Raw genomic sequence first — 24,659 nt, forward strand, 5'->3', positions numbered from 1 at the left:
GATCGAATGATATAATAATACGTACCTATTTAAAAGACAGACAATGATTTTATTGAAGAGCAAATCACTGTTTGAGATATATTATTTCATTTCTAACACGTTATCATTATGTAAATTCGTGATGACATCCACCAAATATTTGTCTATTTTGTATGGGTTTCTTTTCCATCGCGCCGCTATGACGTTGGTGGTGTAGTTGTGACGTACAGACAGTGAATTGTTGCAACATAAAGACATTTCATTTTCTGTCTTCTTTGTTTAATAAGACTAAATTGGGTCGTATTTGAAGTGACCATGCAAATTTAATATATTCACACCTTGCAAACGACATCTTCTTTTTAAATAAAAAACGAAACATTTGTCTGTGGGTTTTGCGACTTTGAAAAAAAAAAAAAAGATATAGGTCGAGGTCGTAATATGAATAAAATGATGTCTTGTTACTTTTAGGTGTTATTGAAAGTTTCCGTATTTTCTTCACAAATTATATGTCTGGATGTGTGTGAAATTTGATAAATGAACTGCTAAAATTATCAAAGTTACTTCCAAAAGTATCGAAGCAAGCATAATGTACACCAGATTGGCATATTGGCCACAAGTTTTGTACCAGTAATAGCATTTAGCCCTTTTTTTAAGGAGAGAATCAGGTACCAGTGGCGGTCGTTTGGTATTTTCATCTGAGTTACTTACTCTTGTCGGGTTGCTGGTGTGTAACATTACCCAGTCAAATACATACATTTTCATTCCAGCAAATATATCAAATCTATAACAAAGAACAAACAAACTTTAAAGTGGACATAAAAATGGCATCGATGAAGAAAGCCAATAATAAAAAGCTCCTGTTTTTGTTTAAAATGTTTCAGCATGTTTTACCAACAGACTAAGGGAATATCTGCTGAACGAAATATGAATGTATTATAATGAAATACCTGGTCATATCAATCGTCCGTTTAACTGTTGTTATTAGGGTTGATGAAATTTGTCAGATACTCTGATAATTAACAGTGAATCGTTAAGAAGACTTGTATTAGCCCTTTTAACATTTTATTAAGGAGTAGCGTTCATTTCTGAAAATTAGGAGATGACTTTATGTATTAAAGAACGAAAAGTTTCATGTCACAATCATGCTTGTATATGAATATGAAAATCAAGGTATGAATGGGCTGGAATTTCTTTTTTAATAACTGTTGCAAAATACAATTCTTGAAACGAAAATGATTGATATTTCATTTCAGGTGATCCTCAGAGTAACAAGAAGTTTTCGTCTGCTAAACATGGAACAAATATTACATTAGAAAATGACAACACACGAGCCACCTCTGTTAGCAAAAGTCCAGCATCCATTTGTTTCATATCAGAGCAACTAGAAGTCGGAGGAACATTACACCTCAATTGCGAGCCAGAGAAAGAATGGTATACGCAACCTAGTCGGTCTGAATTAAGATTACATGTCTCTGAGAAAGACCCATCAACCTTGGAGAACGACTTCAAATATTTGTTTAAAGCTTCTTATATTAAAACAAGTGATCCGCCTCTGACGACTATTGGAAGTTTTGGGAAAGACGAATGTAACGGTGAAATAACTGTAATTCTTTCTGACAATAAAACCGTACAATACAAAACGGCGAGAAGACAGAACAGACAGGTTTTAAACTTTAACGCCAAGAATGGCGTCTGGGTTGTTCTTGGCTTATATAGGGTTAAAGTTCAAGCAGTCAGTTACGAAGCTATATCCGGAGCAGTTGGAGGGCCTGTTTCCACAACTACTGGTGTTGATCAACCGGACAGTTTACCCTTAAGACCTAGAGTAACTCCAGTTCCGCCAGAGGATAATGTGGAAAGGCATGATCGTCAAACTGCAGGTGGCAGTGAGGAAGTGGTTAAACATCTTGCTGGACGCGTGATAAGTCTTGAACAGGAACTCCAAAACATAAGACTTCGAACTCAACATTCTCCATCATCAGCTCCACAAGCGGTTCCAATACCCGACGTGCCTCAAATGGTTTCAAGCCCTGACATGAACGTCTTGGCTGATGAGCTTGGAGATAAACTGGACTTACAGACGCGATTTCCAGACTTGGTACGGGAGATAGATACAAAAACATTTTGTGATCATTTATATGTAAAGGATATTATTACGCTTACACAGATGGAATCAATCCATGCTGTATTTAAAAATAATGGCTCGGCAGATGCAAACAGAGATCTATTGAAAATCATGAAAACGAAACGCATAGAAAAGGACATCATGATTCAAATAGTTGAGGAGTCTCAACAATCACACCTTCTGAAAATGTTTTACCCTCCCGATGAGAATGCATATAAACACCTTACTGGACAAATTATAAGTGTGGGACAAGTACCGCAAGATGTAAGAATCGAAACTCAAAATTCTGCATCAACAAAAGTCCAAGCGGGTATAGTCCCTGTGAAACCCCGGAAAGTTTTAAGCCACGATTTGAACGTCATGACTAATAGCGTTAGGGATGAGCTGAACTTAGAGAAACGGTTGCCAGATTTGTTACGACAGAAAGATAGAGTGGGACGTCATCTTAAAGATTTTTGTACAACTGCTGAACAATATGAAGAAAAGAAAGAAGACAATAGTCAAACTAAGGTTTGTATTGTCCGTTTAAGGTAGAGTACATACTTTGAAAACTGTAGTTAAGTGAATATTTAGAAGTCTAAACTATACTATAGCATAAACATTGTCTTCCTCTGGCTATGGGACTCAAACTTATGGGACCGTGTGTCCATATCGCAGTTAACATAACCGAAATAGTCTAATCTGTTTCTTTAAGGTATGACTCCGAACGATAAAAACACTTTCTATGTGCTACAAATATAAGTTCATTGTACAAGGGTCATAAATACTGCCTTCTTCAATCGATGTCACCGACACTTGCAAAGTCGCATTTGCTTATAACTTGCTTATAACAGTTTACATTTCTACCATGTTTTATTACAGTCCTTGACACATGACTTAAATCTGGCTCTAGACGGACGGAAAATAAAATAAAACACTTTCTTTGCAATAATTATTAGTAGAAAGGTAATTTATTTCCACTCTTCCTCAGGCAATCTTACTAAAACTTGCAGGATGGCATTTCCCTAGCAATTGCAGTTAATATTTCTTCCATGTTTTATTTGAATCCGTTAAACCGTGATTATAAGGTTCTTTCACTGGTTGTAGGTGCAGATGGGAATTTCCGGCCTCAAGGGTACCTGTTTAGGCGGTAACCGCCTAAACACTTACCCGAGAGCCGGATATTCCCATCTGCACCTATAACCAGTGACAGAATCTTTTTCTTGCATACCGATATGAAGAAATCATAATAAAAATAAAATCAATCGAACGGCTTTCTTTTTAGAACTATTTCTTATAGCAGCGTATTTAAACAAAGCGCGGGAAAGCAACGTCCGTAAACAGGAAAGACGTCATGACGCTTCAAAGACAAATAACAATGTTTAGTTCCGGTTTTGTTTTATCAGTTGCAGCGCAACGTTATGAATTTTTGATAAAATAACGTGTTTTGAATCGAGAAATATACTATCAGGAACAAAGAGGAACTGTCAGGGTATTGGATTTTTATTCCGTTTTTTTTTTTGAAAAAAAAAAATACAGATAACTACATAAATCTTCTACCTACATGTAGTTCGTAATACGTCATTTAAAGCACGAGAGTCATCTTACACCCCGGGTGTAAGATGGATTTTTCCAGCACCGGTAAAAATACCAGAAATCCCCGTCTGGTATGCAAGAAAACTTAAATCTGGCCCCAGATGGACGGAGAACGACATGAAATACTTTCTACGTAGTGATTATCAGTAGAAAGGGTAATAAATCCTCTCTTTCTCAGGCAATCTGACTTAGCTTGCAGGATGACATTTCCCTAACTAGTGTAGTTAATATTTCTACCATGTTTTATCTAAATACTCCAAACAATGCGTATATATGGCTTCAGACGGACAGATATCCAGACAGACAGACAGAAAGACGTACAAAGCCAAAACTATACCTTCATACCTTCAGTGTTGGATAATAAAACTTGGTACAATGATAGGTAGTAGTGTGTGAAACAGCAGCATTTCAGAACAACAACTCTATCTGAAATAGTATTTAAATTATGTTCCGTTATGCATTTAGATATTTTCAGCCAGGTAAACAAAACTAACAAGAGGGTCATTTACCCTAAAGCGCTCACCTGTATACAGTGTTTTTGTGTAACGTAATGGTACAAGTACAAAGTTAGGTTTCTTCTATGTTAGTCTAAATTATATAATATACATGTCACATACATTTTTGAACTAACTGGGAAATAATTTGAACAATTATGGTAGACAGTACAATTCTGATATCACTTACAAAATATCAAGGCTCTAGGTGTTACTGATTTTCAAAGTTTCTTATACATAAGCCTATAGTACATTATCATAGTTTCGTGATTTCGCGTTTTCATCATCGTATTATCGAGTATCGCGTTTCAGATCAATAAATTCAAAGGCTATGGACCTAACGGAATTCCGTAGTTTACCTGGAGTAAAAGCGTGACAAACACTTCGATTTTCATCGTAAAAAGTAGAAAAACAGCAAATTCTCGTGTGTTTCCGTAACATAAAGTTTGTCAGTAATTAAGTTTTAAAGCCTTCGCAAGAAATATAGCATTTATTTCAAGATATCTAAAAAAAATTTTTTTGTTGTCGAACGATCTGGAGGCATGCCGTATTAAATCGAAAGCTGTGTGTTATTTGTTAAGTAAAAATTATGAGAAACAACGGTCAAATCACGACAGCTGTATGTACAGGCGCAGCTAGGGTACTTGTGATTGCACCTATCTTCAAATTGATACTTCACACACACGTAGAGATCAATATGTAGTAAACGCACATATACTATTTTTTTCGGATGGGATTCAAGATGGCCTACTGGCAGCCATTTTGGATAAAAATGTGTTCCTGTGTTTTTTTGAAAACTAACTATTGCACATACCTCTTAAACTTAACACAGAATTAGAGGGCAGTATGTTGATAATGTTCGTGTAATTCTTATCTGGATAAGATCCAAGATGTCCGAGTTTAAAGCAGTTTTCCACTAATAAGCATACACTTTGGGCCCATATATCCAGTTATGTGGTACTCATGTTAAATATTCACCTCATAATGGACATTTGCACCCTCTCTACTGTGGAGCTGCTTGTTACTCCCCTACTGGTTGAAAAGCAGTTTCGGGACTATGGGAATGCGCTTTTCCGACTTCCGTCCGTCCGTCCAAAAATTCGTGTCCGTTCCATAACTCTGTCATCCACGAAGGGATTTCAATATTAATTGGTACAAATGTTTTCTATGATGCGACGACGTATCATGTGCAAAACCCGGACCCATAGCTTAAAGGTCAAGGTCACAATTGCAGGTCAAAGTTTAACAGGACTTTTTTTCCTGTCCTGTCTATAACTCTGCAATCCAAGAAGGGATTTTAATATTACTTGGCACATATATACTTCATAATGAGACAATGTGTCATGCACAAGTTTCAGACCCCTAGGTCAAAGGTTAAAATCACACTTGGCAGTCAAATGTTTACATAGTATGAACAGGGTCTGTTTCATGTTTCGTCCACAGCTCTGTCACTCATTAAAGGTTTTTATAACACTTGGCACAAATGTTTCCCATGTAACAGTCGGGAGGTCAATGGTCGACAGGGCTTTTTTTCCTGCACGGTCATTAACTCTGCTATCCATGAAAAGATTTTAATATTACTAGGCACAAATGTTCTCCATGATGAGACGACGTGTTATGCGCAAATCCCGTACCCCTAGCTTAAAAGTCAAGGTCATAATTGGAGATCAAAGGTCAATAGCGGTTTTTTTTCATTTCCGGTCCTGAACTCTAACCTCCATCAAGGGATTACAATACTACTTGACATAAATGTTCACATGCGACGTGGCATACGCAAAACCCGGGTCATTAGCTGAAAGGTCAAGGTAATACTTAAAGGTCAAAGGTCAAATTCAAGAATGACTTTGTACAGAGCTTTTCTTTTTCATGCATGGAGGGATTTTAATGTAACTTGGCACAAATGGTTACCACCATGAGGTGCCCTTTTTTTTTAGAATTACTTCCCTTTGTTATTACTAAAAATAGCTTATATTGTAACTTTTTATTACTGGCCCAAAGGAAAAATCGAGACCACATTTCTGTGGTACAACATGCATGTTACATTCAATTTTTAGGTGTATTATGACCTATCTCTACCTGACAAAAAGTTTTGTGTGGACTTTCATTATGTTATTCTGCTCTATAGAAAATTAGGCGCCTTCCAGTAGGAGACTTTGTATTGCATGGCAATACTTCAATCTCTTGTTGTGGGCTTATTTTGCAAACGCGTGGCTCTGATGCTGATATTGTGGTGCTCTGTGCTTCCGATAAATCTACCATTACCTATTATCTTTTATCAAAATGACCTTTCTCAAGTCCATGACACCTGCAATCGTTCATTGTGTTGTGTGAATTGCGGCTAGCAGCATTTAGCCAACTGTGATGACTGCAAGACATGGAAAATCGAAAAGGGATTTTCCATGTAAAATTCACACAGGACATTGGATTTCCAGAAGCTAGACAAATCAAATTGCCAATGCTCCAATGCTAGATTTGCTCTTTCATACCTTTCATCAACTTACTCGTCGATTAAAATTGAAACACAAGCAAAAGAACACTGTATATTGATTTGTCTACTCAAACTCATTCTGAGCCTGCAGCCACCTGCAGTTCAAAATACAGCAGTTAAACGTTAAACCAACGAAGCCATCTCTAGTGCAAAATTTTACAAAGTATCAAAATACGCTGTCGTCGAAGTCAAGAAGTATGTCTAATTTTTGTTTACATGAAGCGAGTCAAACACCCAACTAAAATGATTTGAAAACCCATGGATTGGGAAAGGGATCAGATGACTCCTTACAAACTTTTAAACAGATTCCCTGTTGACTTCCACAGGTTGACGGGGGAGGATAACAAAAACCCACCGTTATCTCCTCCGCACAGTCAAGGTATGACAAGGGAGGTAAAATCAATTTTAAGGCCCCACCTTAATGCAGCACAAATCTATTATTTAATTTTCAGTTGTCCATTTTTCATTCGCCGTTTTCAACAAGCAGTAAATAAGCCAGCAGAATTGATGTAGACTTAAGGCTAACTATTATGAAATTCTCCTCATCTTATTAAAATATAGTTATTTACATTTGGGCCTCACTGAAATATTTTTAAACGAAACTGACAAAATATCTAAAAATTACTTAATGTATAACTTTATAAATACAGAAAGAGCTTCGAGTTGGGCATCACTTATTATTAATAATGCATGTCCACACAAACAAATTGGTTTGAAAGGTCGTCTTTCAATTCTTATCTGATCGAACAAAACTTCTGAATTGACAGATTTAATTTTGCATTACATTTAATAAGACGCCATACAACTTTGATATTTACCATATACATGTACATTCCTGACCGTTTATTTCATTGTGTAATTATTAGAATAACAAGGAGCTGCAACTTTAAAACGCAAACTCATGCCCCGGGATCTATGACTAAAGATGTTTTTTAAGGTTTAAAGTTTAAAGGTGACGATCATATAAAGGATAAAGTCATCTGTAGATATGACAGTTCGTAGCTCTTGCCACAAGGTTTGTAGAATATGAGTATGTGCTAAACTGGGTCATATATGCGAACTGAATGTCCAAAAATGTTGTTTATTAAGATTTTAAGTTTGAAGGTGAAAGTCATATAAGAGTAGAGTCCATTTCTATATACATATAGGTCGATTTGTAGGCTTTGCTAAAAGTATTGTTGAGCTTGAGTATGAACTAAATAAGGTCATTTACGTGGGTTGTAGGATCAGAAGTATTGCGTATTAGTGTTTTAAGTTTGAAGGTGAAGGTCATTTAAGTCAAGATAATTTCTATATAGGTCAATTTGTAGGCTTTGTCAAAAGTATTGTTGAGTTCGAGTATGAACTAAATAAGGTCATTTACATGGGTTGTATGACCAGAAGTATTGCTTATTAGGGTTTTAAGTTTGAAGGTGAAGGTCATTTAAGTCGAGGTCATTTATACATAGGTCAGCTGTAGGTTTGTCATAAGGATTGTTGAGTGAGATATGAACTAAATTGGCAACTGGCTGTAATCTCGCGTGATCTCGTGTCCGAGTGTGAATCGGCGTTATCTTAGTAAAAACAAACATCGGCGAGCATGGAGTTACAATTTGTACCTTTAAAACTACATTTAAAATACATGTTAGCTTCTGAAACTTTAATGTGAAATAGTCTTAAGACACAGAGTACACGTTTCTTACCATCAAAAGAAGCGTGGTCATAAGGTGATAGTTAATTTACCGATGAATAATTGCTTTCGCATACAAAATGGCGCGTGGAGAACGCGACACTTCCGGTAAACGAGATCTCATTAGTTGTCACTGGATGTTGGCGAGATTTGCTCTATACGCCTTTTAAGTTGCCGATCTATTTATTTTTATAGCTCTTTGGTTTAGAAGATCAAGTACTTAAGTCAGATTGTTACTAATAAACACTAACCTTTACGAAAAGTGGATTCGAAACTGCAGTTATAACATATAAACTGGTCCGTGACTGTTACGAAAACGAAAGAAATTATAACTATTTCTTTTTGACTGTCGGTTGTCATAAAACAAAGTCAAATTATTGAAATATATGAATGAAAAGAAGTTTTGAGTAGGCGCACAGTTTTTCGACTAAGCGTTCAGTCCGGATTTTAGAAATTGCGATTAGTGGGCCAGTAATGTATCGACGAGTGGGACAGTGTAATCTGCATATATGTCTCAGAAAAACAGATTTTCCTAAAAACGCATTCGTTACCATAGAGTCATGCTAGTATTTATCGATGCGTAAGATATTTATCTACGAAGTAGCAAAGGTTTCAATTCTTTGCAAAAGCTCAAGATACAAGTATTTCAAAGAATTGATAGTTTCATTACAAAATCGAACAAATACCCACACGTGATTTGACTTGAAATGAAGTATATTAAGAGTTTTAATAGGCTTGTTTGGTATCTACGTAAACAGTAACTCTTAAACAATATGTAGATTAAAAATACACTTACTTTATGCGATATTAACGAAATAAACAATGAAAATCCAAGCCATCCGCGACAGCAAAAATTTGTGTTTTGATTTCTGAACGCCTAGTTTTTGGCGACTTCCGGTTGGGCGTACAGAGAGTCTATACACTGTGGATATAGCTTCGCCCCCCTCGTACATTGTGTATGAATTTTAAATTATTTGCTTAAAACAGGATGAAAATTGTAGACGCACTTTTTTCTTTATAGTATATTTCTCGATTCAAACTATTTTACTTCATGAGAATTTCATAACGTTATGCAGGAAAAAAAATTAAAATAAAATGGAACTTTATGTTGTGTGCGTAGTTACTGTTTAGCTTTTGCAAGATGTTTGCTTGTTATAGTTTATATCTATACTTTAATATACATATTTAACAACAGAGGCTATCAAAAATAAGCAACAGAAAACATACCTGTTTTTTTTTTTTTTTTTTTTTTTTAAATCAGAGTATTTTATCTAAATATCTCCGAAAATGTATGGACATCAAAAAATATGATTTTGATCTGTTGTGTATTATATCAGTCACTTATACAGTTAAAAAGAAGAGTTGTCCGTCGAAAAAGCAAGTTTTGATAAAAAAAAACGTTCAATTTTTGTTACATTTTAAGTATATAGATACATTTACTCACGAAGTTATCGTACTTATATGAGGCATATACCGTTTTATTACATATGATACCTTTGCGATAGGGGTAGGTAGGTTAGCTTGTTTACTTGACCGAACTGCTTTATTTAATTCACTTTGAAATATCACAATTTCAAGAATGATTGAAACATTTTTTCTCTTTACTTTTGAATTTGATTTTGTGGCAAAGATTACTAATAAGCATTTATCCCGTCCATCTCACTCTAGCAAATTAAAAACAGGACTGTAGTTTAATGAATTTGTTTTGAGAGAAATTGTGGAAGGTGCTACCACCCCAAGAATTGACAAATGGCTAAATATGGTTTAAAGCCGCTTTGAGTACTTAAAGAGCATCGCATGCCATTTGAACTACAACGGGTCGTTTCATTTCATAAGGCACACAAATTATTATTGTTAAGAATATGTACACGTTAAATGTGTTTAAATGCAAGTACAGAAAGATTGTTTAAACAAATAAAAAGAAAACACAGCAAATTATTAGCACACAAAAAGATTCTGTCTACGTTAACATTTGGATAGGAGTTATCGAATACCAAGGAACTTAATTTATTGTTAGATGTTATTCATTTGAAAAAAAGAGAAAAATAAGATAGCTACATGTAATTGGCAAGGAACAAAATAACGTTTTATCTAATCCGAAGACATAATCCTAAGGAGGTACGCTATGGCTGTGAGCGGTGTAGTTGTTACGATGCCAGAAGTAGGATACGCTGCTCTTTAACGTCTGGAGGGTGCGCAATGATCAAGAATGCAGCGGGAATTTGATATTCTAGTTTTAGAATGACATACACATTCTATGTTACGAATGACCTCACTCTGCTATTATATCTCCCTGACGTAATATAGAGCCGGACTTATATACCTTTAAAGAGCGTGTTCGGCCTCAATGAGGGTCAGCCCACACGGGTGATAACACGAAAACAAAAGGTATACCGTGCGTAAAATTAGAAAGAATCCTCGTATAAAAAACCATCGAAAGAAACTGTATAATAATGAGATAATTAGTATGTCTACGACTTGACCAATAATTAAATAAATAAAACACTATATGAGAATAACTATTTATAAAATGAATTTATGAGACAGAATAGTAGAAATGTTAATTATAAAAATACAGTAACTCATTTCGATATAAGTATTATGTAACGAGGCGGTCTATATGGGTGTTTTTCTTTAAAAAATAGTAACCATAATTTCATCTAACGCTACTTTCTTATTAAATAAAGATTTTTTTGCGTTATGCCTATGCAAAAACTAGGGTCAATATGAATCGTAATTTATCTGCTCTACATAAAGTATATATGAAATCAGCCTTAAATTTTAACTAGTAATTAAAATTCTCAAAATGACAGCCCCCGCGTCCTCAAAAATCGCGTTTATTCAGTCAGCTCTATTTTGAAATGCGAGTTAAAATTGTAATTAATTCTAATAAATATACATAATTGCCCGAAAATTTAAATTAGAATGTAATATATTGATGTTCAGTTCCATCACAAGATAGTGACTGTACGACAATACACCAGAAGAAATCACGGATAGATGCTATCCAAAATGTCTAACTCAAGTACCAAATAAAGTATGCTTATGGCGAATGAAAGTGCTGTGCGTACAAAATCATGTCACTACCCGTGAGGTTTTTCTATCATTGATTCCTGTTTGGAGGATAGTAAATATTGTTATTGATCCATAGAATTTCAAAATAGCTAATATAATGTCACGATTTTAATCATACTGACAAATGTTTTGATTGTAAAAACAATAACTGGTCAGCATAAACATAAATGCTAAAATATTGTAAATGATTTTGGTACTTTTGCTCTCGAATTCTCGCACATGCTCACCGGTTCCCCATAGACAGAGACCATTAATTTGGCATTTTCATTCAAATTTCGCGGCTCTTTTGACCCATTTTTTACACAACCAAGAAATACCGTTTGTAGGACAAGAAACATGCTAAATGGATTTCAAATAGCAACAGTTGAAAAAATGACCTACCTGTAGAAATGATCATATCTATTGCAATTCACAGAAATATCTTTATCATTATCTATTATTCCGTTCTTTTTTGCAAAATAAGAAACTGTTGATATTTTACACCTGGAAAGTGATAATTCCCTGGAGCTTTATTTTACCTATAACTTAATAAGGCCATTCCAATATATTAATAAATTTTACGTATACTGTATAAGTATACTAGTTTTGACCAATTTTACAGATGAATGCGTAATTTTATATATGTTACATAAAAACTTTTTGTACATGAAATTTATTTGTAAATATTATTTGAAAATGTGTATACTATTTTATATATTACTATTAAATCGTAATTCCTTGGATAATCTTGCATTAACCTTTGACAAGGGGATAAAATATAATTGTTACCATTATCTCAAGCGGTGTTGAATAATATTATATGTATGTTATTGTTGTTGTGTATTGCTACATGATATTTGTACTGCTCCGCTGTGTCATAGTTTATACTAAAGTCTTGTATTATATGTTTGCCATTACTTTTCTGAAACTTACATAATGTTTGTTTCATGTACACTATTGTAAAATATGTTAAAAGTTTTTTCAATTTTGAATGCCACAAATTTTACATGTTATGTTGCTCACTTATTAATAAATATTGCTCATATCATTATTTACCGTTTATAACCCCCCTTGAATCTGTAAATTAAAGTATAAATGACTCTTACTTAACCAATTTTAATTACAGCATCAAATATCTGACGCCTTTATAGCCCTTTTACTATATTCTTATCGGCCAGCCATACCTCTGCGGGCAGTTTGGGCTAGAGACAGCAGTTATAAAAAAAAGTCATCTAGCCCGTTCCAATTACTAAGCCCTATTTTTAAAGGATATAATGTATAATTTACAAACACTATTTTTCAGGGGCATTTTTGAAACCTATATAATGGTATTAAATTCAAATTGTAATTTACGTATCCAACTTAACACATATAGCCCTAATATAAAACGATTATAATGTCGGGCTTAGTTTTAATATTACCTGGAATTTTAATGGCAATTGTTGTACGGTATAAATGGCGTTAATTTGAATCAAGTCAGGCGCACCTTTTGAATTCAAGAATGCATTTGTTGAATGAGTAAGGAAAACATTTGTTTTCTATTGGAGATACGGCTACTAAAGATAACTGGCAGTCTCGTGTTGATATTTTAAATACCTAGTTGGCAAAGTTTGCACCATTTTATTTTTATGGACGTCATCATTTGGCTAAATTCAAATTTCGCAACCAAACTTTTCAAAATGTAATTTTTTCTCTATTTGTTGACCGATTTTAATGACTTGGTATCAAACAAAAACGCTTGACGGAACTAGGGTTGGTGCATCCAACCGGAAATGAAATCCTCGTGCGTTAATAAAAAACAACAAAAAAAATAAATTCCCGGGATTTTTCCTTATTAATCACCGACTATTACCCGTGTTTGGTATCGCACGAAATGGTTTGGACAGCGTTCTTTGATTAAATTAGTCTTTGTAACCGTATACTTACTATATGTCGACTGAATGGAATGCTCCTTTCTGATGGGTTTATCAAAAACGTGACACGAATGTCTTATTCTGATTGGGTATTCGATCTTACTTATCGCTGATATGGGTCTGTGGGGGGGGATTAAACGGACGTCTGCTATACAAGATGAAAACCTGTACTGTCTTCTCACGCTGTGGAAAAGCATTAGATGCTAGCAATCTCGACGCTTCCGGTGTTCTTTTAATAGGAACATATGAATGATCTATTAAGAAATGTTTGATGAAGTAAGTACCCACAGTTGTGGCAACGTTTTGAACTTACAAAAAGGTTAGATTATGATTTTGATCACGGATGAGTCTAATTCACCAGGGATAAAGGTAACGTTGTGTACACCAAACAAAGAAGGGTTCTTTTTTTCATTAGGCCTATCCTATTTGCCTGATGTAGTGTTCAGGACCCGTGTAAACTTGTCATTTTATAAATAGAATATGGCATCTGTTTTTCTAAGATATACACAAAATGATGAACGGAACCTATAGATAGACAACTAATCAAATACTTCGTATTAATGGGACAATCAACTGCGAGCTCTTGAATATAAAACGCTCGAATATTTTCTTCCGTCAATTGAGTTTGATACTCGAGACAAGAAACATGCAACTTCAGATTATTTCGCTCTGGGAAATGATTCGTTTTGTGCAGATGTGAACGAGTGGAAAGGAGATATGAGAGTCGATATTAGGGAGTGGCAAGGCGACAAACCAACGAAAAAAAAGGTAGCAGTTTAACGTTAATGCGATAGAAGAATTTTGTAGACCAACTAACCTATGCGGATTAGCGTTACAGATATAGCAGTCCTATTGGAGGTCACTTGGAGGTAATGTTTATTCGTAACTTAAGAAGAAAACAGATGTGTGCGTGGACATAAATAAGTCAGTATTGGAAGCCAGAAGAAAATGAAGTGGTGTTCCGAAAAGATAGCATATGCCTTTTACGACCGAAAGAGTATGTCTGTTTGAAAGAAGTTGTGTAACAGAGTAGGAACGTCCGACATCAACTCCCTGAATAGACGCGGTGGTACCTGTTATTTACAAAAGTGATTACATGAAAGTTAGGGCGCGCTTCCGTGCACGGAATGTAATCAAATGACTGTGGGAGTTGCTGCGGCATATTCTAAAACATACACAATGATGTAAGATGTTCAAAAAATAGCAACAATGAGACAAAAGGTCTAAAATAGATACCAATCAGAAATGGGTTTGAAGGTATATAAAACAAATTGTACTAGAAATCTGTATCAATAACAAATGAACGTTTCAGTCTCACACAAATGAACCGAAACATGGAATATTACGAAAAACTGCTGAAGACTTTCGAAAAATACCGAAACAAAAAGCTTCAAATATGTATGAGCTGGCAAGTGCCGGACTGTTTTTTTACAGCGGAAAATCGGACGTAGGCGAAATGGTTTTAGATGTTCACGTGACGGTGAGCGCTTGGAGGGAAGACGCGGACTGCGCATTGAGGGAACACTTTAAATGGGGCTCCAACTGCGAAACATAAGAATAGTAGGGAGCCCCTCAGCAAAAATAGTATAGTGGCTTTGGAACAAATAACAGCATCGAGACCATTGGGTGGGTTTGGAGCGTTCAGTTCAACTTTCTACGGGGCAAACTTTGTTGTCAATAATAGATTGCAGTACAATTAACCTAACAAAACTTATAAAAACAGATATGTTGCTTTTGTATATATGACTGTGACATGAATAAATGGCTGGATTAGGCAGTATCCAGTTTAGAACGAGAATATCGCGAAGCTACAGCATTTTACTCGATATTTGGAACAGTAATTTAGCCACTTAGAACAACACCTGCTTTATATTCTGCTGTATTGTAAATTTGTAAGAACATGGTATACATTTGTACGAATATACTTGTTATGTGTTATCAATAAAAAATGTCTAACTGGAAGAGTATTTGTCTTCTTTGTATTTTGACCCAAATTGTCCCGTTATGTTTTGCTGGAGTTGAAAAAGTCCCCCCCCCCATACCCAATATATCAAGGCTCAGGGCTAAATCTAAAAGGGTATAGGCCCAGAATAAGGAAATGGCTTCAAAGTCAACCAGTTTATTCCTTGACTAGATGGGCCAGACGTCGATTTCCTCGATCTCGCGTGATTGTCCGTTGGCATTTAGACAGCCATGGGATATGGATGCTGATGACATGCGTTGGACTTAGCCGAGCAAAATGAAGGCTACAATACGTGTTAGTGTCCTAGATATTTTCTCCCGTTTCGCTTTTTGTAACCATCAAAAGTAAAAAAAAGGTAGGAAATAAAAAACGGCAGAGCGATTTACTATCAGGACCGGAAAACCTAATCCGGTTGAGAACCGAATAGGGGTATGGGAATTTAGAAGCAAGGAGGTCAATAAGTATCTCTAAACCATGAACGAATTCATCATTTCTACGCCCCTAACACTGAGCAAAGGCTAACTATTCGGAAAATACTAATCAAGAATATGAAAAGAATGAAGACTGTTCAGGTACATGTTAAAAAGAGAACACAACGCTATAGTATGCTGGAAAAGTATACGAGGCATATAACCGCACAATTCATAGGAGTCTAGGAAAGAGACCCATAGACATAACGACAGAGAACGTAGGAGAGAGTGGCTTCAGCATTTTACTATATATTATAAGAACTAAAGGGGGTAAAAACGAAAATAAATCATGAGAAAAGCTGCAAATTCAAAAAATAGTCAAACGGTACGCGCATTCTCACGTGAAACGTGTGTTCGAGAGGGATACTCTCAAAAGTGGTCGGCTTGAATGAAATCTTTAAGATTAAACGCGTTTCAAAGAGAAGGGTAACTAGTGTACACTATAGCTGATTGGGATAATGACGACCAGGTAGACGGGACATTTTATGACAGGAATGACAAGCGGTCAACGTAGACGAGACGGACAGAGTACTGTTGAAAAATACTAAAGAAAAGAGTTCGAAACAGAAACAAAGACACGTCCTTGTAAGGTGAGTTACACTGGCCAACGCAATTCGATAGTTGGATACCCGAAAAAAAGCGTGGAAGCTAGTACTCTAGACCACGTGACCTGACATGTATTCATTGACAGATAGAGCTATTTATCTTTCATTTATAGCCGGGCGATTGAAGAGTCCACATATGATTATCACAACGTTGTGTTCAGTGCCCATTTGGACTGCGCTATTGACTTGAGGCGTTAGTGTTATCAGTATATCAAACGTCATTCCGGATTCCTTGAACATTTCAAGGATGATCTGGGAACACAAGGACCATAGGAGGAAATAGCTTAGTCTTGCTCCAATCGAGTTATCACTGTAATGGAAAGCGACCAGTATCAGGAGGACGTTCAAAGACTACGACGTATGCCGGACGTATACAGCGTTTAGGGTTACACGGCTGTTGTGTCTGAAAAGATATCAAATGCCTAACAGTGTCAGCCAGTCACACCTTAAGTACCGCCTTAGACTTAAATCAGTTGGTAAAAGAAGAAAGACAGATCGTGTATTGAACCTGAACTATGTCAGCGGTGAATTTAAAATATGATGGAAGTCAATTTTTGTTGTTTTCACAGCGGTAAAGGGGTCATAACTGGAATCAAAGATCACGCTCACTAGATGATGCGGTCTACCCAGTCTTAATTGAACTGCGAACTCTACTACGCGTAAGAAGGAGTGATGAACAGAAAGAAACCAATAATCAACATTGAATCAGTCTCAAGTGTACTTAATACTAACTATCTTCTCCAATGGAACGATGCTATGTAGCAGTGAGTTAGAACTACTTGATCTAAAATATGAGTCTGAGTCAAATGCAGGTTACTAGTCAATGTGGCCCAAGAGTGATCAATGGAACGATTAATCCAGCAAGAAAGATATGCACAGCTACTTGAAGGAAAAAGCCTTTAGCTCGGTCTCTGGTCTTCTGGAAACGTATCCATTAACTAGAAGAAAACATTGTTTTAAGACGCATCACTCATTATACCCGTATTGTTGAGAGCTCCCATCTTTTTGACCACTATTCTGGACGACTTCAGGACGCACATGAGCAGAAGCGTAAGAAGCCAATATTCAAACGAATATGGAATGAAACCATGACGACTTTTACTTTATCTTAGCCAATAACGATTCGCAAAGCTAAGTAAGAACAACAATCTCAGATTTTTACATTCAGTTTCCAGTATACGTCTTTAGAGGATCGTGGTCCTGTGCGGTGACGGAAGTTACTCTTACTGCGATTTTACGCCGAGAAGTAAAAGACTGTATTTGTGTGCGAATGTACAAGAGTCTTACGTTAGAGTCACTTTGTTGCCCGATTCTTCAGGAAACATAGAATGTAGAAACGATTACAAGAAACTGAAAATTTCTAGAATATGAGTCGTCCGGTGAGTATCTGCCTTGTGACTGTGAATATTACTTTAATTCGGTGAGATGGTTTTTTGAAAGACCAAGTCTTACAACCTGTGTGGTATTTAAAGAAACGATCTTCACTGCGTTTTGCATTTTAAAAAGGTTATGGGGCTCCTAGAAGGTACGATTATAAAAAAAGAAAATTGGGTACCGGATAAACCGAACCCGGAAAAAATGGATACAAATTGCAAGACCTGAGGGACGCATACGTTACGACCTGATCATATGGGCCGCGACATCGTGGGTAGCGGTGCTCATCTAGGAAAATGGCCCGAAATGGAAAAAGCAGCCAACGGTACAGCTGGTATCTCCCGTAGCACAAGCGACCGAAATCGCAAAGTCAGAAGTAAAACGTAAGAAGAAGAAGAGGTGAAAGTCGTAAGAAGGTAGTGTGAAGCACGTTAAAACGTAAGAATACGTCGCAATAAGCGTATACTAAACCCAAGAGACCAACGTTTATCAATCTGTGACTTTCAGCTATAGAGAAACATGGACTGTTTTTTCAATAAAGAAGAGTTGCTTTGTTCATTACACCCCAGCAGCACGTCAGATACAAGTCGAGAGAGTGGATCACTTATCGTCCAGTAAATCAAGTCACCACCTTATCGCATCGAATTTAAACATACCCGGTCAGTCTTCACCGTATCAGATCATGAAAAGAAGGTGTTTGCCCTGAAACTGCAAAATTGTGAAAGGGCGATGGCGCCCCCTGTTGCGCCGACGAAATAGTTGTCAATCTCCTCTACATTCCATACCGTTTCAGTCAGGTTGATGTATCTTTACAGCAGACCCGCTTTGTCGCATATCAGGAACAATTTATCCCTATACAATGCTTAAATAGACACGAATTTTAAGGCAAACCGAGACATCCAGGAAAATCTGTTAACGATCCGTCAACTTTATATAATGATACCGGAAACGTTGGCACCAATGACGGTTTTAATACAGGAAATAATAAGGGTGTTTTACAGAGTGTGGGGCGCTATTTTTAAGTAGTAAAATTGGGAAATGGAAGGAGACCAGTACATTATCGCGAGTTGTTTCAACAACCAAGTTACTCATCAATGGAAGTCGCTGTAGGCATTAAAAATAATCTTAACGCCCCCCCCCCCCCCCCGCCCGCTTCACATTAATCACTGACAGCCCGTTCGGTCTATCGCGTGACAATAGCGGACGCTCCTTTCAAATCTGAATTCAGCGATGAAAGTGACGTATTAGTAGCGCACGGACAATCTCATAAGGCTGTCAGCCATTTTCCTTACTTACGCACAGAGACAAGACGACGTCATGCTTCGGATCAAGTTTAGTTACAGCGCTGACGATCTTATTTTCAAGGACTGGTTCACATGTAAATTGATGTAGGCTTGGTTCCTAGTGCGGATTTAATGGCGATACGCGCACACCCATTTCAAACTTCAAGCATTATAACTGTAGTTCATAGGCCTATAGTCGATCGACAATCGGTTACCTTCACAACCGATGCCAACCAAGAATTCTATTCGGCGGTATCAATACACGGAGTGTTACAGAACTTTGACTCTGGTTTAAGGAACGACATTAACATGTCAAACAGAAGATATAAGAGGTATATTGTCTGTTACGTTATTGATGTAGATCCTTACTACTCGTTTAGCACTAAAAGGAATGGGACATTGTCGACGAGAAATTCAAAGTTGTGAGGCATTACAGTGAGTGTGCACTGATTATGTACGCCACCTTCCCAGAATTATCCATATCAACAGTGCCAGGGGCGTCTATTTCAAATGAATAATTAGAACGTTTACTAAAGATATCAGTAACTGTATGCGCCTCCGATAAATGAAAGTTCAAAGGGGCAGTATGTTATTTCTACACGGAGACCGGTGTGTGGAACTGGAAAAGCATTGGGACCTTTTACTGTCCGATACAAGGACATACGAGTTTTGATTCGCTAGGGGGAAATTGCCAAAGGATTCGAGGCCGGCGTTGAAACCGTATATAAACCAACCGAGCATGGATGATACGTGATCCTATTTCAAGACTCTAAAACATGTGATGGATTTTAATGCGTGTATTACGTCATGACTTGATTTACAGGACTGACTTTAAAAGACAATTGTCAGATCCTTTTTTAATGCAGTTATAATTGACATGAAATGATATCTGTTTGACAGAATTGTAAACAAGGAACAAACTATTATAAACTATTTATATTCATTTATTTGAATGTATATAACAATAAAATAGAAATCAAAAGAAAATATTGTCTTTGTTTAAACGAGATCCAGGTCTATATTAGCTTTATGAGTCTTTTTAGTTTTTTTTCTTTCTTTGATGCGCCGTTCTCGGTGGAGTTAATGAGGTATGGCACTTTAGACGTATGGGTCAATCATCTTTGTGTCCTCAGATTCCCGTATACTTAACGGTTGCAAACCGCTGATATTTTGCGTAGGAAACCAAAATAAACTTTTCCATATAGCAATACGGGTTCTAGATACACAAACGCAATTTGCACTAAGGTGTGAATCACTTCGTGGCTTATGGTGGATGGCTTGATGAATCCAATTTTTCTGTTTCCAGTATAGATGAACAAACGTCTCTGTCGCTTTTTAGCCTATTTTTCTTCAGAAGGTTGTAAGGCGTAGTTTAACCTGAGAATATGTAGGCAGTCGGGCGAGAGCTCTCAGTTGATGTCTTGGTAATTGTACTCACAATGCTTTCTTTTGCGCGGATGTAGTCTTTTTTAGAAGATTAAGAAATGGATCGTTGCCTGTTTGTTTAGTTCAACCATGGTTACTCTTACGCTGCTTTGGTCTTCCTTCTTATCGTTAATCTGTAGGACTATAGGTCTTCCCCGGATAAAATATGTGATTCTTAACGGTGATTTATCATTGGGCATGAGGGCTCATATCCACAAAAAATATAACGTGTTTCGTGCTGTTAATGCGTCTCATAAGCTTTCATGAATCCTTTTGTTTTACCAGGGTTGGTTGTCCGTCCCTATATCCTACTTGCGATAATCTCTCAAATTTTTATGGTACCATTTTACCACGTATTCAAGGCATTAGTCTGGCGTGTTTACTCCCGGTATACAAGTTTTGTGTAATTAGTATGACAGATACCCTCCTATGGTGACAGCCTGCGTAAAATAGCAAGACTCCATGTCTTTGTTTTCCATTATTCGTGCATGAGATCATCGATAAATATCAGCTTGTGTCTCTTGTCACGGGTAAAGTCGTCCAACTTCTTCAACCGTTGGCGTCCTGTTTACTATAAAGTTTGGGAATAGACCTTTCCATGTCGTCCAAACAAGTCGTGATGTATACCGTAACAGTATTATTGTGCGAAGGCGGTTTTCTCTCGATAACATATCCTTCACATTTTCAAAAACCTGTAACCCTTTGCGTATTACGCTTCCGGTTTGACCACTAATACAATACTGAAGCAAGGTTCAAAGGATAATGATGTTTTCATTATTTTTTGAGCTTTGGACTTAGGTAAGGCGTATCCGATCCAACTACTGGTAGCCTGCATCCTCAATTCGGCTAGCACCGTTTTGAAGAGATAGTTAATGATGGAGGTACTAGTGATCACTAAACAATGATTATTTGACAAAAGTCCACGACTCAGTTTGAGTACTCGAGTGCCTAATAAAATGCCAACGGTCACTAACGGGACTGTTTTCTTACTTCTTTTAGAATGTGGAAATGTATAACGTTTCCCCACTTTCTGGGGTGTGAGTCCTGCGGGATTCATATCTTACGTTTATTAAGCGCGAATGGGTTGTTCTTACATGAAATGACAAACGCATCATATTCTTACAGGTTTTTATTAATGATTATAAGACAATAACTAAGTTATACAATTCTTTGGCATCAAATAGTGAAACAGTGTAGACAAAAACTTAAAATTAAGATCACAGAAAAGAAACACAGATGGTTAAAATCTATAACAGACCCTCTGGAAAATTAACATTAATGTACAAAAAAATGGAATATCTTGGCAAATATCTAAACGCCGTAACATTTTTTAAAACGGCTGTTACACTTTTTGAACCAGAATTGACCAAATAAACGTGAACGGACCCTATGGAAAATTTACAATGCTTAAAGTGCAAAAGCCGAACGGAGATAACAAAAACTAATTACAGGTGGCAAAAACCTTTAACACAGTATTTAATTTTAAAACGTTATTAACATCATTCGCTAACTTAATACCGTACGGTTCAGTGTTCAATATCTGCAATTTTTCTACGTTCTTGTATACACCTCTTGATATTTTTGTTTTCTTCACGATTGACAATTTTCCTTTTTCTCTTATCTCTACGAAATTTTTAGCGGATTTGTTACTGTAATGCTCGGTCAACCTTCCGGATCGACTACATGTTCTTTCACCTTTCAAAATTGAGCAACTGACTTATTTTTATAATTCAAGTAAAACCCTAACCTTACACGTCTCTTTGTTTTTACTAGTTTTTTAGCTAATTTTTAGGGCCACCAGACACAAATCTACAATGTATCCCCACCGTCCCAGCTCATCCGTTAAGTTCTCCCAAAGTAATCACCTAATGGAGGATCATTACTGCCCGGGCGACTAAACCATATATATACGGTCTGTATCATAAATACAGGACCCTGCTATCGAGCTTTTCGAGCCCGCTGTAAAGTTGTTATGTCTGGCAACAAGTTGTAAAAGTAGCTAACTAAATAGAAATTCGTTTATTATCTTCGGGTTGACGTGTCTCGTTTGAATTGGCCTTTACTTGTAACATGGCAATTGAAAGGATATGAAATTATGCGGTTGTTTCGTCGATCGGAAACCAATTGGACGAAAAGGTTTGCCTGCGTTTCGTGAAAGACTTGTCTGGCGCATATTGAGACCGTTGACCAAACTTACCCCAAAAGCTATTGAGACTTAGTTTAGCAGCGTCTTAAACCCGGATTCTTCCTAATGTTTGACCGATCCAACGATAACACCCCTCTTTCTCCCATTTATTGAGGTTATGTTAGTCATCATGTCTTGTTATTTTGGATCAGTCTAGGTGGAAGCCGATTTGCCTCTTGTTAAACTTTAAAAATAGCGTGTTTATGTAATTGGCACAAACAGTCCCCCCTTTCGCTGGTTTAGGTATATTGATAGTTTCCGCCCAGTGGTATACTTCGTAAATTTTCTTAACGATATACTAGTCTTAACGGTCTGAGATCTCCGGAGTAAACGCCGTGCCAGTTAACGTTCTAGCTACATCGGGGGCACATCGCAAGGGTTTAGGTTGTTCAGTATCGCGAGGTTCTACATAAAGGAATTTCAGTTTGCCATTGACCTATAGGAAGGACGGGATGGTAATGGACCTCTTGGTTGATACAACTTTAACTTTGGCGATGCCAAGTTCTCTTTATGTCACTAAAATCTTTCGTTATTATGACGGGGTGACCTACGGGATACCTGGCAATATGTTGACCCAAGGATACAAACTAGTGAAATCAAGTACTTGATTTGTTCAATTTCATCAACTTTGTAGTAGAGTTTACTGGCATTGGTGCGTCCCCAAGAAACTTTCCTAGGATATAATCGGTCTGTTAATCTTTAATTACTCAATGGAAAAACGCTTCATCTTTCTAGAATTTGAGTCCTTTCGTTTTCTGAAATCTTGGTCCCAAATACAACGTATTTCATTTCCTAATTGTTCTATGTAATGCTTTCTTTTTCATTGCCAACGCGAATCGTTCGTCTAGATGATTGATTGGTGCGGGTGGACACGTAATTTTCGCGATTATCGGTGATGAAACAACCTCTACCTCCGTGGTAATGCAATGTTGGTACTCATAGCGGTGTTTGTTCGTCTCCGCAATACCCACTAATTTGATATTCGTGTACCTGTAAAGATTTTTCGCCATATTTAGCGGTGGTGAAGTGTGTCATATTTTTAGTATGAGCCACCCATGCTAGCATTCGATAGAGATTTTATGTATTGATCATGGTAACCCACCGGGAACGGAATTTTCGCTATCATGTACTTACAACTTTCTCTCTCTCACTTCCTTTCCCATCAGGTTCGGTTTCGCGGGATACATTCGTTTTCGTCCTATACATTAAGCTTTCCGTCTACTAATTTTGCGGGTACCCTATCATTTTCGCCCTCTAATTTTTTTCTTTCATTCTTCTTCTAAAAATTTGGTTCTAAATACGTTCATGCAGAGGAAGCTTAGTCACGGAATCGATCGATGGATTACGGCCTGTCTAACTTTTTTCTTTCCTGCCATTTTCATTTATTTAAACTCTCTTTCACGTAACATTCATCAATAATTCTCTAATTTTAAACACGGCTGTCTCAAAACATCAACATCGCCTTCTATCATATTCCAACATTTCTTTTCTAAAATCAAAGCAATCATTTCTTGCTCTCCACTCAACTATTGCTAGATCAAATCAGATCTCTCTTTCTCGCTGTAAAAATCATGCCCGTAAATATTTATTGCTAGGGTATGACCCTATATAATTTTGGTATTTTTTCGTAATTAAATAATGAGGGAACCAACCCTTTTTCAATTCATCTAATCCAAAAGCTTTCGGTAACGCAGATAATGTCATGGGTAAAAATTGGATGTCAATCACTTGAATATGTTAAATCTCGCTCCAACGTCATGTACTAAAATTTTGGAATCGCTATAAATGATTTTGTCGGGTCCGAAGGATTGTGGTCTATAAGTATTCTAAAAGGAAATAGCTTGTCGTCGTAGCTGTCATAGTGTGGGCCAACAACTTTAAAATATTGATGCTGTTCAGAAAAACAAACATTGACTAAATTTTTCCGCGGTATCCGTTCCTAAAAGTGACTTCTCTGAAACCGCATTGCCGGGGCTGGCCCTTATTTCATTAGCAGGCAACTCTGAGTTGTCACATTCGTCGCAACGGGTGACGCATTTGTACTACAGATCGGGCGT

At 36.8% G+C, this 24,659-nt stretch overlaps 1 protein-coding gene across 1 annotated transcript in view; it reads left to right on the forward strand.

Moving 5' to 3' along the window:
- Nucleotides 1–1,232: 1,232 nt before the first annotated feature.
- The window catches only part of LOC128553723 (uncharacterized), a gene marked incomplete at its 5' end in the record, with an annotated part of 33,653 nt that continues 10,226 nt past the window's right edge, over nucleotides 1,233–24,659 (forward strand). Inside the window, one exon of the mRNA XM_053534900.1 lies at nucleotides 1,233–2,614. Coding sequence (XP_053390875.1) covers nucleotides 1,233–2,614 — 1,382 coding nt within the window. The remainder of the gene's footprint in view (nucleotides 2,615–24,659) is intronic.

Source organism: Mercenaria mercenaria, unplaced genomic scaffold (genome assembly GCF_021730395.1).
Source record: "Mercenaria mercenaria strain notata unplaced genomic scaffold, MADL_Memer_1 contig_4251, whole genome shotgun sequence".
In the NCBI taxonomy this organism is placed as follows: Eukaryota; Metazoa; Mollusca; class Bivalvia; order Venerida; family Veneridae; genus Mercenaria; species Mercenaria mercenaria.